At 41.6% G+C, this 18,790-nt stretch overlaps 1 protein-coding gene across 8 annotated transcripts in view; it reads right to left on the reverse strand.

Moving 5' to 3' along the window:
- Positions 1-16,009, reverse strand: part of WDSUB1 (WD repeat, sterile alpha motif and U-box domain containing 1) — a 44,958-nt gene extending 28,949 nt beyond the window's left edge. For 4 of the 8 annotated variants that reach the window (XM_081008019.1, XM_081008016.1, XM_081008017.1 and 1 more), the window contains exons 1-6: positions 15,106-15,335; positions 13,767-13,883; positions 11,843-12,258; positions 10,202-10,386; positions 3,681-3,773; positions 498-591 (exon numbers count right to left, since the gene is read on the reverse strand). In XM_081008019.1, coding sequence (XP_080864145.1) covers positions 498-591; positions 3,681-3,773; positions 10,202-10,386; positions 11,843-12,240 — 770 coding nt within the window. In that variant the 5' untranslated portion in view covers positions 12,241-12,258; positions 13,767-13,883; positions 15,106-15,335. Of the gene's footprint in view, positions 1-497; positions 592-3,680; positions 3,774-10,201; positions 10,387-11,842; positions 12,259-13,766; positions 13,884-14,983; positions 15,336-15,482 lie in introns of those variants that run through there. The other 4 variants (XM_081008015.1, XM_081008018.1, XM_081008020.1 and 1 more) reach the window with 4 other exon arrangements.
- Between the last annotated feature and the right edge of the window lie 2,781 nt (positions 16,010-18,790).

The raw sequence follows: 18,790 nt of genomic DNA on the forward strand, positions 1-18,790 counted from the left end.
CTAAATTCCTCCTTTCAATTGCAGATGGGCGGGAGAGCACATGAGACTAGCTGCAGCCAACACAACGTATTTTAAGTGTGACGTGCAAATGTGGCCTTTAGCTCCAGAAAAAATGTGGCATTTGTATGTATATGTATAGCTTACAAACCTATTAAAAAATGTAGGGGAATTGGCCCATTGTGGGTTGTGAGGGCAGTATAAATGCTACACATTGAGAATGGCATGTTCCATTATTTTAAATCGTGTATGTCCTGAAAATGTGGCACATGTTAATATGAACTGCGCTCAGGGACACCATGCAGACCCTTACATTTTCATAAAGTGATACTGTAGCCATTATGACATCATATATAGGCCCATCTTCATTAATTTGGAATGGATTTTAAATTATATAGGAAGCTTCTTTATAATTACAGACACAAATAAACTAAGAAAACAAGTAAACAGAGCACAATGAATATAAAACTGAATCATAAAAATGAAGCAAATATTCTTACCCAGAGACTAAAATCTGTCCATCACAGGAAAATGCACAAGCCAGAACTGGGGCAGTGTGTCCTTTTAACGTATATTTACATTTCAGTTCAAGGCCTATACATTTAAAAATGAACATAATTTTAAAATTCAAATTTGGAAAGGTTGTCATTTGATACTACCATTCACACAGCCTTTAAATATGAAACTACTTAAAATTATGACAGCTTGGCTATGTTCTGTGTCTTGACCCACATACCTGGACAAGCAACAAGTCTCCCCTCTAGGAAGGAAACGGTACATTTTAAGAAGGCAACCTTTTATTCCAACTTTAATACCAGATTTCATTCACCCAAAAGGATCTGACACCCCTATGAAGTAGGACAGAAGGAACAAATAGAGGCATGCATATGTGCTGGCTTGGCAGTCTAACCCCACACCATAGGGAAAGTGCTAGCAGGAACCTAAAATGATGGTTCCTCATTAACAAAAATTCTCTCATTTAATTCTCCAGAATTAATGGCTGAGGTACATTAGCATGCTCTAGGGCTGGGTTAGTACACACAGAGAGGGGACATGTTCATCACCTAAGGAAATATGACATATCCAGAAGACATGCGAGAGCATTATTATGTCTGTAACACTTCACATTGTCACATTTTCCATTAAAAAGGTAGCTAGACAAATTGTAAAGGCCGTTATTTGTGACTAAGGTCTCACAAGTTTCCACAGTATCACAGAGTATACAAAGATCCACTCAAGTGGGTTTTACTATTACAGTGGTTTTGCTTGGAACAATATTTATTTCACTGTATCCATAGTTTAAAGACTGAGGAATACACAATATTCAGGTATTTATTTCTAGGGGAAAACACTGTAAAAGTCCACATCAAAGGTCTCAAAACAGTAAAATTTAATAGTCTCCCACATTCTAGAAACTACTAACGCTGTTCACTAAATTACTTTGGAATATCTTATTGCTTCATGTTTTAAAGCCACAAGACACCCAGTTTTATGGTATGAAAATCATATTGTGCTATCAGAATATTAACGATATGCAAATATTTGCAGAGCATAGTACATTTCAGTATGCTGGAAGAAAAGAAAGCAAGAATGTATGGGATATATGGGGCAGACTGCAAAGCTACATTAGCAACAACCCAAACCTTTGTTTAGCTGAATGTGTTTCAGTATATTGCACAAAGCCATTCAAATCTTTGCTTCAAGAACTTCCTGGCTTTCCACTGTGTTATGACAAGATTTATGCTCTTCAGCATAGCTTTTATACATAAACCATGGTTATACACATGCTATAAATCTAATGTTTATGCAACATATAAAAAGCTGTTTTAATATATGAAAACATATTGAAGAAAGCTTTTTAGACTCAAATTATCTTCATACAATATGAAACAACAGAATAGACACTGTGCACTGAACAATGACTATTATGCTACTCAATCAGTCATTGTGCACGGTGCAGCATTAACACAGCTTTAGAAAAGACCTCCTTGTTTTTAACCTGCTGTCCCTGTTTTACTGTTTTCATTGCTTCTTACTGCTTTCGGTGTATGATATTATTTTGTACCTTTATATCATTGTAAGCTGCCCTGAGGGCTGTGGCTACAGTGGAAGGGTGTTGAGTACAGTAGAAGCAAACTCCCTTTACTTAAGGAAATGTATACTTAGCATTGGGGTTTTTTCCAGGTAAACAGCCAGAATTGCAACCTGCAATCCATGCTGGATGAATTGGGGAGTGGGCTCCACCAACATAGAGGCCCCTGCTGTACCCACTAAAAGTGTGGCAGTAATCAATCACAGTAATGCCCCCAAATGGGACATTATGGGGGAAGCAATGGAGCTGCTGAACCCAAAGCCAGCTTGTTTCCTGGAGAGGCATAGCTGTCAAGTGTCCCTTATTCCAGCGCCATGTTCCGCTGCTGTCCCTTATTGATAGATGTCCCTTAAATGTCCCTTAAATGATGTCCCTTAAATTTCAAAGGAAGCAGCTCCTCTCCCTCCCTCCCTGCCGGCCAGGGAGAAGGGAGGCTCCAACTGTGTTGCTTGGCTGTGTTGCTCACCCAATAAGAAGTCTAAGAACGACTAGGGGGTGGAGCTTGCATGCCTTGTGTGCGGCTAGTTAATGCAAGCTGAGGAGGTTTTTGAATGCTGGACACCATTTTGTTGCATGTGCTGCTGCAAACTTTGCAGTGCAAAGCCGGGCCGGGGAGCCATCATAAGTTGAGGCTGCACAGGCCTTGTGGTGCATGTGATTCAGATTCTATTCAGTTGAACCTCTGGTTACAAAGTTGGTTGGACAGTGTTCTTGAAGCTACCAGCATGAGTTTGACCAGACTGCAGGAGGACAGGAAGACTGGAGTGCCTGGAACAGGTGAGGCTGCAGGTCCCTTATTTTGGCTGCTGGTCCCTTATTTTCAAGGCTGCTGGTCCCTTATTTTCAAATCTGTAAGTTGACAGCTATGTGGAGAGCGGCATAATATGGCTGCCCCCCTTCACTTGCTGGAATGAGAAGCAGGGCTTCAGACACACCTCAGCTGAGTCACACCTCAACTGAGTCACACCTCAATTCCATCCAACTACTCCCAATCAGTGCTTCAATTGCTCCTAGGGCACTCATTGTTCACTAGAAAGTGACTTTCCATTGTTTGGGAAGTGCCCTTTCTTTCCTTTTTGCTTTGTGCGTATAGTAGCCTCCATCATAACTCCTTACAGAGCCAAAGTCACCTGTGGCTACGCTACACTAAGCAGGGAGTTGGACTAGATGTCCTTCAAGGTCCCTTCCAATGCTCTCATTCTATGTGGATGGTACTGGTTGCCAGTTGGATACTTGAAACTAGGAATGTTAGCTTCATTTGCATTGACGGCATGCATCTTATTCCACTCAGACAGACAAATTTGTAACTCAGGCCAGATACTGAGATGCAAGTCTGTGGTGAAGCTAGAACTAACCACAGGATACCATACCATATCAATGTTGCCTAATGGCATGGCCCTTAATAGCAGTAATTTCCCAGCATTTTGGCGCTTGAGTGAACATGGAAATCCCATAACACAGCATGTTAAACTGATATTTTTTCTTAACTGAATATTTCTTACTGTTTGAGCAGAAACCAATTTAAAAACAAAACAGTATGAAAGCTAGCAATTTAGTGTAAGAAGATTAATATTATTATTATTATACATACCTGTATGATCAGCGAGTGAAATAAGCCATATCTTAATTGTGCTGTCCTGACCAGAAGATGCCATTAGGAAATAGTTAACATCTTGCTTATTACCTGATTAAAAATATTTTTTTTAAAAAAATGTATTAGAAACATAGCAAAGCAAGCAAGATTTCATTTTTTAAAAAAATAATGTCTACATGTAAATTGGACATACACAATTAGAACTTCTTTAAAATGTTTCCTAGGTATTAATAAAAAATATGTTCTAAAACTTCGATATATATGTACCATTACTATGATCCTAAAGTCTGTAGTCAAATAAAAGCATGCTCTTAGAAAATTGTATATGAAGATGCAAAGGGTGGTAATCTGTATGGAGAATATGGAGAGTTCCTTTGTTGTGCCCAATTCAAGTCATACCAACTGCTTGCCCATAATCATACGGGCCCAGCATATCTTCAGAAACTTCACCTATATAACTTCCCAGCCCCCACATATACACTATTAACATTGCACAGAAATGGACATACCGGTACTACATGGTAAGGAACAAGTAGATGTCATTCACCCCAATCCTAACCATTGTCACTTAGAAATAACTTCTGGTTTTAATGAGGCTTGGTTCTATATATGCAGGATTCCTACAGTTTCTGAGAATTTGAAGTTACAGAGACCAGTGCAACTGAGCACTGCCATCAACTGGGAGCATTGCCTGGAAGGAAAGCAGAGCTAACAGCAAAGGGTTATTGCAATAGCCCTATAGCTACTGTAGAAAAATAGGTCTGGAGCACACAATGAGTGGCATTCAACTAAGGTTGATTCGGAGTAGACCTGTTGAAATTAACAGAGTTCCTTAGTCACGTTCATTAATTACAATGATCCTCCTCTGAATAAAACTTAGTTGGGTACCACTCAGTGTGGTAGGATGGGAATCACCTCTGTAGGTTTAAATGTCCCAGGAATTTGTAGAGTTGCAACTAGAGAGAGATTACCGTTTATTCCTCAGAAAGTCTGTAATAAATATTCCTCAGAAATATTCTGTAATGCAAACAGACTTCATTCCAGTAATCCCCCATGGGAAATAACTCTTAGCTTCAAAACAAATTAAAAAGCAGCTAAAACTGGGATCTTTAGGCTATATTATGCACACTTTTCATTATCAGTACTCAAATTGCTGTGACTAGCCCTTTTCTGCAGATTTTCTTGTCACTTCTGGAATCAATTTGCAACCCACCCTTTCTTCACTTCCGATTTTTTCAGAGGATATTTGACCATAAACAAAACAGGGTTTCACAAGTGAACCACAACACATTTGACATGAAAAGAAGAGTTATTTATAGAACACATTAAATTCTAAAAAGCCAATTAGTAAACAACTGCAGGAAAAGGAGAAGATTTGCTGTAGCTGGCAAGATGGAAAAATGAAGAATAGCTTTTAGTAGTTTTCCCAAAAGGTGAGAAAAACACATCTCTGGTGAGTGCATCACTGTCAAAATCAAAGGCAAAAATATATATAATGACTGTATACACGTCAAGCAAAAAGCAAGAAATCCCTATCAACAGAAAATGGAGATCCAAGAGAAAATTGTCTCGAATAAATCTGTCTATTATTATACAGGGATTCTTAGCTACAATAAAAATAATAAATCAGATATTTACAACACAAGTCTTCAAACAAATATAATGAAACATGATAAAGATCATTTAACTGACTTACAGAACAGTCAAATGGATATGGTACCAAATGGAAGGAAATAAACCACAGTTCTAGAGCTGCACCATGGTTTTATGCCAATCATGTGCATGTCAGTGGGCTCTGGATCACGCAGATCCAAGGCTGCCCCTCCTCCACTACCACCAGAAACCTGATGGTAGTATATCTAGGCCCACAGAGCTTTCTGTGGATAAACAAAAGCATAAATGCCTTTCTGTTGAATGGCCTCCCTCTTCAGTAGCAGAGCAGGATTTGCACTGCCATTACAATTGCAGACTTACTATAGCTTCCCAAATAGTATTTTAAAGCAATTAAAATATTCATCTTCTAGGAAAGATAGTTGGGTAGAATATGTACTTAACATAATTTAAATACTATGGGGAAACTGTCTAAATTGAAAATAATATAAAAGAATTATCTTCGTATTACTTTGAATCAAAAGTTTAAATATAAGTTCAGTTTTGTGGGTTGTATTCTAAGTAGCATTTTGCGCAACTTCCATTCACACAATAGAACTTTCCCCCCTTCTCCTCTCCCTAGATATGCATATCCTCCAACATTTCCCTGATGAAAATAGGGGGGGGTGTGGGTGGGTGTGTGGGTGGGTGGGTGTGGGTGTGGGTGTGTGTGTGTGTGTGTGTGTGTATATATATATATATATATATATATATATATATATATATATATATAAATAAAATAAAATAAAATAAAATAAAATATCCCACCCATCTGACTGGCTTTCCCCAGCTGCTCTGGGCAGTTTCCAACATATATAAAAACATAATAATACATTAAACATTAAAAAAACTTCTCTATACAGGGCTGTCTTCAGATGTCTTCTAAAGATTGCATAGTTACTTATCTGCTTGGCTTTGGGGGTTGCATAACTCTATACCCACAAGCATTTCTCTGATGAAAATAGGGACGTCCTAAGGAAAAGCGGCATATGTAAATCCGGGACTGTCCCTGGAAAATAGGAACACTTGGGGGTCTGGATATGTTCTGGGGTTTCCAACTCTCTGGAGCAGATTTGAGGGTGGTACACAGTGTGCATGCAGGGAAGAGGGGGAAGTCCCATTACACAAGCAGATGTCATTCCGCTTGTGCATTTATTTACTTGAATAACACCTTGTATGTTTTTAGCACATTGATAACCACTGCATTTGTGAAATTAATAACTGGTAAATATGCCAACAATTCTATTTGCATTATTTTAGATTGTAAGAACAACTATAAAACTTTACACAATGACAAAAGCAATCCTTTGTAAAATAACAGAATATTAAAGCTGAAATCCGATGCAAACTACCTGGAGGTATATCCCACAGATGCAATGAGACCGAGGGCCAAACGAGATCGAATAATACTTTTATTCAATCCTGGGTGAGGGGAGCACTTTGCATCAGGACTACAACACATGATGAGCGGAGGCTTATTCCTTTCCTCACCATTTACGCATCACACACAAAAGTAGTTGCTCAGAGCTGGGTCAGGCAGCAGCCTGATCCAATGCATTGAGAACAGGCAGATTCATTTCATTGCCATATAAAAGTACTGTCTCCAGTCTTCCCAACAAGGAGGAGAAGGGGGTGTAATCTAGACAGGGTCCACTTTACACCAATCTACCAATTTACCAGTCTTCCCAACAAGGAGGAGAAGGGGGTGTAATCTAGACAGGGTCCACTTTACACCAATTTACCACCAATTTCAATATGATCTAAAACAGGATATATACAACCTTCACTTATAGTAAGTTCAATTTCTATGTTAGATCCCATGATAAACTGCCAACATTTTTAAACAGTAATAGTATGAATATTGAAGTAGAAACTAATGAAGCGTTCTCAAGGTTCAAATCAGATGGGAGATTAAGGAATTCACCTTAAAATATCTTAAACATCCTAGAGTTTATGATTTTCTATTGCTTTGTTCTACGTAACACCCACTACAGAAAACAGAACCTTTAAGATTTCCAGGATGTTGCAACCACAGGCTGCCCCTCTTTTCCTTACACCCACACTCTTCTATGCCAATGCCTCATCTCAGTGTTTGTTTTTGTAAGGCTTCTAAAAGGGTACACACAACTTTGTGTTGTCCCTTTTCAGCTAAACTTTACACCGAGTATTAAGGAGTATTCAGGGAGAATCCAGATTGCACCATACTTTTTTGTGTACAGACTGGGCACAGTACCTGTTATGTTTATTTAAAAAAAGTCCCAAGAAGGTTGGTATCCACTATAATCCCTGAAACCCTGGCTCACAATGAACACCTGAAGAAGAGTTTCTCCATCACCCACCCTCTCTAGCAGGCATAGGTAAACTCGGCCCTCCAGTTTTGGCACTACAACTCCCATCATCCCTAGCTAATAAGACCAGTGGTCAGGGATGATGGGAATTGTAGTCTCAAAACGTCTGGAGGGCCAAGTTTGCCTATGCCTGCTCTCTAGTATAGGTAAATCTCTGAATTCTTCTCTCTCTTTTCCTAGGTTCTTTGATTTCTTAACCTAATCCTCTATGCTACCCCTCACATTGCCCAAACCCCAGAATGACACTTACTATAGTCTTAAATAAGAGTATATTCAGGATGACTTAATACAGGTAAGTTATGGCTAAAATAAAAGTTTGTAAATATAAAACACACTGGTGAAAATTCCAACTAAAAACAAAACAGACCAAGCAAGATTCAAGTCAACTTATTCCTGCATTAACTTCAAGTTCTATCACAGCACTACAGCTTGCAGCATTTTTTTTATATGGCAGGTGGTATTCTTTCACACAAGAGTGTTTCAAAAAAATAAAGAATAAAGGAAAAGTCCTAGCAATCATGAATTTCAATATGTTATTAATACCACAGAGGAAGGTTCACAAAAGGTTCCAGTGTCAGGAGATGCAGCTTCTGTACTCGTGTCACTTAACCTCAATATACTAGTATACAATGTTGGAGCCTTACAAAACACACACACACTTCTCTACTCAGAAGTAAGTTCAGTGGGCCTTACTCCCAAGCATGCTTATACAGTGGTACCTCGGGTTACATACACTTCAGGTTACATACGCTTCAGGTTACAGACTCCACTAACCAGAAATATTACCTCAGGTTAAGAACTTTGCTTCAGGATGAGAACAGAAATCATGCAGCGGCGGGACAGCAGCAGCAGGAGGCCCCATTAGCTAAAGTGGTGCTTCAGGTTAAGAACAGTTTCAGGTTAAGAACAGACCTCCAGAACGAATTAAGTACTTAACCCGAGGTACCACTGTATAAGACTGCAATCAGGGAGAGCAATCCAAAATGGGGTTGCAGGGAGAACAGAATATGATGAATCGCCTTTCCTATGCCATATTGGGCTCATGCCAGTAGGGCAGAAAGGGTGGCGGCATTTCCCCCTTTTTTATTCTGTTCATCCCCCGCCCCCTTAAAGCAATTCCCTTCTCATTGGAATCTAAACTGTGCCAGCTACAGAGCTGGTATAAGTTGTCCCTAGTTCCAGGAGCATGTTGGGGGAGTGAGAGTTCTTCTGGCATGTCCTCAAAATGCCTCCTCTTCACATCCCTACTCTCCCCAATGTCTAAGATGCAACACCAAATAGGAACTGACTGCTGAACTTTCTGCATTCTCACAGAGGAGACATGCTGTGTTTGATCTCCCTCTTTGGTGGGAGACATCTCTCTCCAGCCTCAGAGACACAGAGAGAACCAATGGATTCGCTGGCTTCTGGGATGCTCCCCCAGGAACCAGAGGACTGCAACATTAATGTTGAGATACCGTATTTTGCGCTCCATAGGACGCTCCGGCCCATAGGACGCACCTAGTTTTTTGGGGGGGAAATAAAGAAACCCCCCCCCCCCGGTGCGGGGCTGGAAGAACTAGGTCAGGGAACAGCGGGAAGGTGCGCTCTGCCTCCCCGCTGTCCCCGGAGCTTGTGGGGCTGGCGATGGGGAGAAGTGCGCTGATCCCGGGACTGCAGGCAGCTCTGCGCGGCCATCGGGAGCGGGGCGGGACTTCGCGCCCGGCTCCCGGTGGCCGCGCAGAGCTGCGCTGAGCCGGGGACGGCAGGCAGCTCTGCGCGGCCATCGGGAGCGGGGCGGGACTTCGCGCCCGGCTCCCGGTGGCCGCGCAGAGCTGCGCTGAGCCGGGGACGGCAGGCAGCTCTGCGCGGCCATCGGGAGCGGGGCGGGACTTCGCGCCCGGCTCCCGGTGGCCGCGCAGAGCTGCGCTGAGCCGGGGACGGCAGGCAGCTCTGCGCGGCCATCGGGAGCGGGCTGGACTTTGCGCCCGGCTCCCGGTGGCCGCGCAGAGCTGCGCTGAGCCCGGGACTGCAGGCAGCTCCGCGCAACCCTCGGAGGCGGTCTCCCGAGGGTTGCGCAGAGCTTCCTGAAGCCTGGAGAGCGAGAGGGGTCAGTGCGCACCGACCCCTCTCGCTCTCCAGGCTTCAGCGAAAGCCTGCATTCGCCCCATAGGACGCACACACATTTCCCCTTCATTTTTGGAGGTGAAAAAGTGTGTCCTATAGGGCGAAAAATACGGTAGATGACACTAAACCTGAGCACTATGAGAAATTCTGTAAATTCTTAAAATAATTCTCCTTATCACATTCTTTCACAAAGAGCCTAGATAGTCCAGTTCTATGCCAGTTCTCCAGAGCTTCCCAGACATCTCCTGCCTACCCCCATTATCATGCCTAGCAAAAGGGCAACTGAAGAGAAAGGGGGAAACTCTGAAGCATCAATACCACAGGCCTCGATGACAAAACCAATTTGCATGAGAGGTAGGGCTGGAGAAGAAAAAATATATTAAAAGGATGTATTTAAATATCAAGTTAACTAACCAGAAGCCAGCTTTGAAGAAAAGTCACAGCAGGTGACTCCAAGATCATGAGCTTTCTCATTATACAAGCACTTCATTGTCTCATCCCAAACAGTTAAATCTCCACATGATGATCCAGTCACAAAGAAACTTGCATCAGGAGCAAATGCACAGGCTACCAAAGAGCCATCTTTAACACTGCCAGATCTGAAAGACAAGAATAAAGGATCATGAACTTTGGAAGTGCAAATCACATAAAATATTACAAGCCTGATAAAGTAAGATAAGCATGAATTAAACCAATTCTGAAAAGGAGAATATAAACAATGTAATGCAAAGCAATTTTGCTGGCACCTCATACACCTACAAATATACTACAAAGGCACAGATAAATCATCTAACTACAAAATATCAAGACCTGCCTGTTGTCTATTTACTTGCAGCAGGGTATGGCTGTGTTTAGCTGCAACATTAAACTATGATTTAGTATTACAAGAATGAGCTTCACTTAGCCTTGAGCTTGCTTCACCTTTCTTCTCTCCTTCTCAGGTACAGCTGGAAGGACTTTGGAAGCTTCAACTTCATTTTTAAATCAACCAATTTAGCATGTTGTCTGTTCCCTAGACTGTTTAATCCTGGCTACAGCTAAATGAGACAAGCCAACTTTATAAACTATGGTTTGAAATTGTCCTCTTTCAAGAAATCATACCTAAGACTAACTAAGGAGTCAGGTAACATAGCAAGTTGTGGTTAATCTAAACAAAAGGGAAAACTTCCTAATTCTTATTTGGACGTGCATCAGAAGAGAAGGAGGAAGCATGCAAGTGTGAGGCTTACTGTGGTTTGTTCTCATAATGCTGAACCAAGGTTTATCATTATATCTAAACAAGACCACTGAATCACATGAGCTATACAAGAAAGCTGATCAATCTAATATATTAATTGCGTAATAAAAACAGATTCAAGCTAAATGCCAACTACATAAATGCATTATTCCAAAATGCAGAATTTCTAGCAATTTATATTTTAATGGGACCCATAAGCACCAGAAGGTACTGAGACTTGTGGATTTAGAAACAAATTACAAGACAGTATAGCATGAAAACAGCTGAGGGGAAGACCAAGGAATCCGAGATGGTTTTTGAATCTATATAGAACTTACACCTAACATATTAATAATAACTACATCAAACTGGTACTAAAAATTAGAAAAACTTTCCCAAGTTCTGGCTCTGCTAGCCCTCACAAAAAACCTGTTGCTCTGTGAATTTCAGTGTCTCATCAATAAACACAATGGGATGCTTATTGTACTTGTTCCAGTAGCGGATATCTAAATTGCTATTTAAGGAAAGTAAGTTATCACCATTTTTATTAACAGAAATTATACTGACTTCATCTTTACTACTGTAGAATACAGTCTAACAGCTTCCTCCAAAGACAGAAAGGAAACTAAAAGTACTTTAAAAATGTAAAATTTGTGTGATGTCTGTCAAGTTCAGAGGTGACTCAACTCTGACCCTCCAGATGTTGTTGGACTACAGTGTGCATCATCCCTAACTATTGCCTAAGTTGGCTGTGGCTGAAAAGAGTTGTAGTCCAGCAACATCTGGAAGGCCACAGGTTAGCTACTCCTTTTCTAGTTACTGGGGCCTGAAGTACTCACCGGTATACTTTAAAAGACTGAACATTCCAAAGATTTACACTTCCATCAGCAGCTCCTGAAACCAAGTACGTGGAATTAGGGGAAAATCGACAAATTCTTACAGGATGCCTACAGGGGTGCTCCAGCACTGCCAGTTTCAGTCCATTTTGAGTTTCCCACAGAACTGTGTTGCCATCCGTAGAACATGAAGCTAAAAGGTTTCCCAAAGGAGAGAAGCAGCAGCAGTGAACAGCATATGTGTGGCCTCTTAGTGGTGAGTAAGGAAGTTCATCAAAACTGCTTAAAGAATACAGACGGATAGATTTATCCAGGGAACATGTAGCCAAGTAAGAAGAAGAGAAGGCACAGTAGTTGACATCATCACTATGATTTGTCAAGGTGCAAATTAACTTCACCATTTGGTCATATAAAGTGACCTGAAATAAAGAAGAAAAAGTTATAAGCATTCATAAATGTCTAGATTATGTTCCCTTTTATTATCAGACATTATGATTATAAGGTAAATATTTATCTTTACCACAAAAAATTCAAAAAGATGAAGATACAAATCACGTTAAAAATTGTATTTTACAGCCCAAGGAATCTTGAACATGTGACTCCAAAAGGTGCACAGCATAAATCGTATTTCCTAAATGTAGACACTGTCACCAATGCAGAATATTTATTTGCAAAGACACCCATGTTCTTGGGACTGCAGCGCAGAAAAGAAACTCACTCCTGCCCTATCCATGGGCCGCTGATACCACCTGCCTCCAAGGAGGAACACCACAGCAAAAGGAAGACCAGCTGGGTCCCATTTATCAAGCAGAGAAGGAGCAGCTGATAGCAATTTACTTTCTCCTCCAGGAAAAAAACATTCAGCTCCAACTTCCAGTTGCCATGAGATTACAGAACAGAAGGAAAGCACACTTTGGATCTATCTAAGGCAGTGTTTCCCAAACTTGGGTCTCCAGCTTTTTTGGACTACAACCCCCATCATCCCTAGCTAGCAGTACCAGTGATCAGGGATGATGGGAATTGAACTTTAAAAAAACAGCTGGAGACCCAAGTTTGGGAAACACTGATCTAAGGGCTGCTGGGTTATGCATTTGTACTACCTGCCTAGATCAGATCGTATTGCTGAGAGTATGAAATTTCAAGAGCTGGTAACTGAATTTGCTTGCCTTCCTTCTCATTCATTTTGTATCATGTATAGAGATAGCAGAAAATTCCACTCTAAGCAGACAAAGGAGCAGAAATTGCAGCCGTCTGCATGTTTGTGGTCAGGAACACATATTAGGCATGTGAATATGATCAGTATTGACTATTTTTTAGCCTGGAAATGATACATAATTAACGACTGTGTCCACCCCTCCCCCCATTTTCTGTAATTTTGTCTCCATCAAAATAAATTGCCTTTACACTGAAACAGTGTGGAATTATGTAATTAAAGACTTCATTAAGGACATGTTTATTTACATTAAATTCAACCATAACAGACAGTAACATGAATAATATAGTTTTTGGCAGAAGCTGAACTGTTCTTCCTCAAGCCAATTTCTCATTCTGAGTGAGATGTGCCATGATTAAATGCTGCAGCCACACCAAAATCCTTCCACATAAAAACCTAGACTCAAAGGAAAAGGATTCTTGCCTACCCAGCCTTCTTCCTCACATACTAGTCCCCCCCGCCCCCTTTTTTGTATGAAAGAGTGTTTAATCAGGTGAGTCCCTCCCACTTACATTCCTAAATGGTACTGTCTAAAAATAACTAAGTCTTCTCTCAGTTCTGTATTTGTAGAAGTGGGAATAATATTGAGCCACCTTACAGGAATGCTGCAAGTAGAATTGAAGTTATGGCTGTACACAATTCTACAATTTTTATTTTAAAAGAGTCTAAAATAATGAACAGTAGCACAAAAAGAACAGCTTTAATCTTCAATACCTGTGACAATAAATGGAATCCTCTAAGCAGCTGGAGTACACACACTTCTTAAATAATTCTTAAATATTTGCTTGGATTCTTCTAGTATGTTGTTAAAATTTAGTCACAGAAGCCTTGCTGGAATAATAAAAATAGCATAAATATTCAAAACAAATTATGGCTCATGTACGTTACCCAGTTGTACATATACTCAGCATGAGTTCCACACGTCTTGTATGTCTGATGAAACTGTACAGTCATTTATCAACAATTATTTACCAAACTCTGATGAGTACTTATCAGACCACCTGATCATGAATACTGACTGTGTTTCAGCTATGATCCATATAGAATCATTTACATCTATCTACCATTTAAAGAACTTTACCTGTGACTAAAGTTGTTTTTTAAGCCCAGTCCTATGAATGTTGACAAAGTAAGTCTTGAAGCTAAGAAAACTTGCTAGCCTAGGAGGTAAATCAAATGGAACTCTGAGAACTTAACTGTTGTGTAAACATACTTAGGATTGCACTGCATGGCACCTAAGCCTCCCTCCTCCTCCGTTATGTTACAGGAGCCATGTGCTTTGAAATTACAATTACAAAACAGAAAACCATTTCTGTAACTGTAAGGAATATATGATAAGACTCTGAAACACATTAAAGTAAGGTTACCAGTAAGATTTTTTTCAATGAATTCGGGGACACTCTTCAACTTCAGTAGGGATGATAGGATTTTGTCAGGGACTGATTTGTAAATCCAGGGACTGTCCCGGGTAACCTTACATTAAAGGTAACTTTGTAAGATTATCTCCATATACAACGGAGAGAAAAAGACAAAAAGATAGTACTGAGTTCCATATATTGTGCATATGATAGTTTGTATGGATGGATGCAAATTTAGAAATAAATTACAATTCAAGCAGAAATACACATCCCACCACAGTGGGGGAAGACTGACTGCTCCCCCTCAACCTGCTGATGGGCAACTTTACAGCCAAATCCTAACCCTATCTACTCAGAAGGAAATCCTACTGAATTTCCGTGGGAATAAGTGGGGCCAGGACTGCAGCCTATGATTTCCACTTGTCACAATCTCAAGCGACAAAACTTTGTGCCGGTTGTGGTAAAGCTTCACTAGTGTCCTCATTTCAGGATTATGCGGGGTTTTTTTCATTCTACATTTTGAGCTCCTTAACAAGCGTGCTTTATGCGAACTGGCTATTTGTTCTCACCAACCTTGAGCACCTGTGACGCGCGCTGATAATCAACTTCTTTATATTCAGTATCATGTATCAGTCAGCGGCGTGACCCCAATAGAAACATTACCGCGCACCCCCCCCCCAAAAAAACCCCCACACCTGGAGCCTGACTGGCCAGGCTTTGAGAGGGCTCAAAACAGCCATCCGTTTGAGAGGAGCCCCCTCCCCGCTCCCCGAGACTCTGAGGCGCAAACCTCCGTCTCCCCCTCTCCCAGGCGGTGGGGGGCGTAGAAGACGAGAGTGAAGCGACGCCTGCCCAACGCCCCCTAACTGCTCCGAGGGGAATCAAAGAGGCGACGCCTGCGCAAACGACGTCAGGCTTCTCCCCCCCCCCCACACACACCTCACGCTGCTTCCCGTCATTACGCCGCGCGCGCAGCCGCCCACCCGCCCGCCTTTTCAAACTTGAGCGTTCGGTGGCGGCGGTTGGAGGTTGCTCCGCTCCCTTCTCCCGCCCGCTCTCCCATTTTCCTTACCTCTTGTCTTGCGGCTGCGCCGAGGGCTCCGCGTCTTCTTCTTGCAACCTGCCCGAGCTTGTAGCTGACGGAGCACAACAACAACACTGTGGCCCCGCGAAGGTCACGTGCGCGCGCGACGTAGGGGGAATTCCACGCCCCCGCCGCCTCCGTGTCTGGAACGCCGGCTCACCTGCGGCCTCCTGACACGCCTCCAACTGGAAGGCGGAAACTGAGGATGGAGGGGGGGGGGAGAGTTGGCGAGCGCGGTGATGTCACCGCTGCCTCCTTTTCAATGCGGCCAAGGAGGGCGTTGGTGGAATAGCATTCCCCCCCCTCCCCCAGGCTGTCGCCTTCCTTGCTCTCTCCGGCCCCCACCTCGCCATTTCACGCCTGCTGCTGGGGGTCCCGGGATGTGGAGAGAAGGATGCAAGGTCTCCCAGTCTAACGCACAGGCCAAATACTGCATTCCTTGTCAACTTCCTGCCCAATTAGCGCGCAGTCTGACGGAGGTTTGTCATCTCCGGATAATATAGGACAATATTTTTCACATGATAACATGGCCATGTTGTTTTCCATATGCGTACATAGGGAAGGGAGCAATCACGTTTGATCTGACTACAGGTGTGATAGAAAACCATGCATTGCATCATGCAGCTTGCTAGTTGCTATCATACCGCTATACTCGATTTTCTATATACCTCTCAAGCCTTTTATCCAGCTTGCCCAGCGTCTTGCAATTGTGGCGCAATTGGCTTCCGACAAGCACACAGAGCGCGAACAAGACTGAGTGTATGGGGGGGGGGCTCGTTTAATTTCACTGCACACAGGTGGTGTAGTGACAATAAAGGTTTATTATTATTATTATTGCTGTTCTGAGTACAGAATAATAAGCAAACCAAAGTCACCGTCGGAGGTGATAATATGTGTTTTTGTTAGATGGGTTGCTCTTTTGGCTTGGCATAATTGTTACACATCTGTAAAAAAGAAATGGCTGGTTAGGATCTGATTAGATTAAGAACAGGAGAAGAGCCTTAGCATCTCAATTTCCCACAGTGGTGGAACAGATGTTTAGAGAAGGCTCCCAAGCAGGAAGAAGAGCAATGGCACTATCACACTAAAGTTCCCCAAACTGGTACCGAGATATGATCCTGGAGAATAGTACATAGTGATTATGACTAGTAGCAATTGCCTCATGTCCATGAATTTTTCTAATCCTCTTTTTAAAACCATGTAAGTTGGCATTTAACTGTGCTGTGAAGTAGTGTTTCCTTTTGTCTGTCCTTGTTCCCCCCCCCACCATTTGTAATATACCAGTCATAAAGTTATTCATACACAGCTGTTTTCCACCCCAATCCCCCCAAGAAGCACCAAAAATTTAATTACATTTAACTTTTAAATCATTTAAAGTTTTTAAACCAAGGTATCATTCCAGAGATTGCCACGGGACCTCAGAGGCCTATAACCACGTTCTGTCAGTGTTACACTTGTAATGAAACCATGCCATGTTGATTAAAAAATAAGTGATTTTCTTGCCTGTTCAACTCTAGTACATGGGTTCTAAGTTTGTCCATTAAGTCCCAGAGTTGTAAGATCCAGATCCCAAACAAGTCTGCATTTAGAGTCTTCCGATACCTTGCAATAGTAAGCTGTGCAGACTTCATGAGCTGCAAGTACAAGTTTTGTTCCCTCAATGTATGTAAACAACTACAATAAGCAGTTGCCGGGGTGCCTGTGGTGTCACTTTCAGGCACTTAGGGAAAACATTCTGTTTTCCAGGTGGGCAGAGTGCCATGTAAGTGATACATTTCAAAACAACTTCCAGAGGAACAGGTTTATTATATTTTTGCAGAAAAACAACCAAAAGTCTTGTAGCTCCTTCAATACAGTGGTACCTCGGGTTACATACGCTTCAAGTTACAGACTCCACTAACCCAGAAATAATACCTTGGGTTAAGAAACTTTGTTTCAGGATAAGAACAGAACAGAAATCGCATGGCAGCAGCGGGAGGCCCCATTAGCTAGAGTGGTGCTTCAGGTTAAGAACAGTTTCAGGATAAGAACGGACCTCCGGAACAAATTAAGTACTTAACCCGAGGTACCACTGTATTTAATATTTATTATGGCATGAGCTTATGTGGACCAAAGCCCAATATTAATTTCGTAAACTGATAAGGCTGCTTTAAAATGTATTACGGTACTTTCACTGACCTCCACACAGATGCAAACATGATACTCTACAATATACCCTCTGTATCAGGTCAGTTTGACTACTAGTGCTTCCTTCTTTCTTTTCAGCTGTTTTATTTATCTGGGCTCTGCTGATGCAGTAGAATAAATATATCATCTTTATGGCAATATAAATGTATTTTATATCACAGCAACGTTGTTTTCGATACATTTCTAAAGTTCTTTATATTCACTAATAATAAATTATTATTATGCTTGACAGTGGTGTAAATATCAGTTGATTAAGTATGATGGTTTTGCCAAGTTAACATTTATTCAGTATTGCTCATACTGAGTGACAGAATGTCATGGGAATTTGTGGTTCAAGCCTTTTCACTAGTTTTCTTTGTAAGTTCTCCAATGTGGGTTGTTGGGTCCCATGTCCTAGACACTGGCCAATTCTGACTGGGGTTGCACTCACTCTGAAAGTATAGGTTCAGGGTCTGAGGTTTCTCTTGGATCCATCTTTGTTCTTGGAAGTTCAGATAGCCTCAATGTCCCTTTTACCAGCTACAGCTGGTATGCCACCTATAGCCATTCTTGGGCAGGAATGGTCTTGATTACTACAATGCACTCTTTGTGGGGCTATCCTTGGGTGGGTCCAGCTGGTACAAAACACTGCAGCTAGACTGTTGATGGGGATAGACTATAGCATAATGCCAGCACATATCTCCAGTGCTCAATAGCTTGCCCATATGCTACTGAACCAGGTCCAAGATTCCTGTATTAATTTACAAGGCCCTCCTGCATACCCTGGGGACTATCTGATCCCTTGTATCCCTCAATCACTGAGATTTTCAGGGAAGTCGCTTTTAGTCACTGTGGTTAGTCACCACATCCATGAAATGTGGGTCTAATTTTGTGGAATTCCCTTCCAGCTGAGGTTAGACAGGCCCCACTCTGTTGAACTTTTCGCATTTACTTTTATAACCTATTAGGCTTTTCAGTTGAATTCTGATTGAAAAGTATTAACTTATTGTTAGTTTTACTATATTGGGTCTTCAGTACACCACTTAGACACACCAAAATGTTGAGATAAATATATATATAGATTTCAGATTTCAATAAAAACTTAACATCGTATCTCTTTCCTTCACTCA

The sequence above is a fragment of the Podarcis pityusensis genome (assembly GCF_964106645.2).
Source record: "Podarcis pityusensis genome assembly, chromosome: 1".
Lineage (NCBI taxonomy): Eukaryota > Metazoa > Chordata > Lepidosauria > Squamata > Lacertidae > Podarcis > Podarcis pityusensis.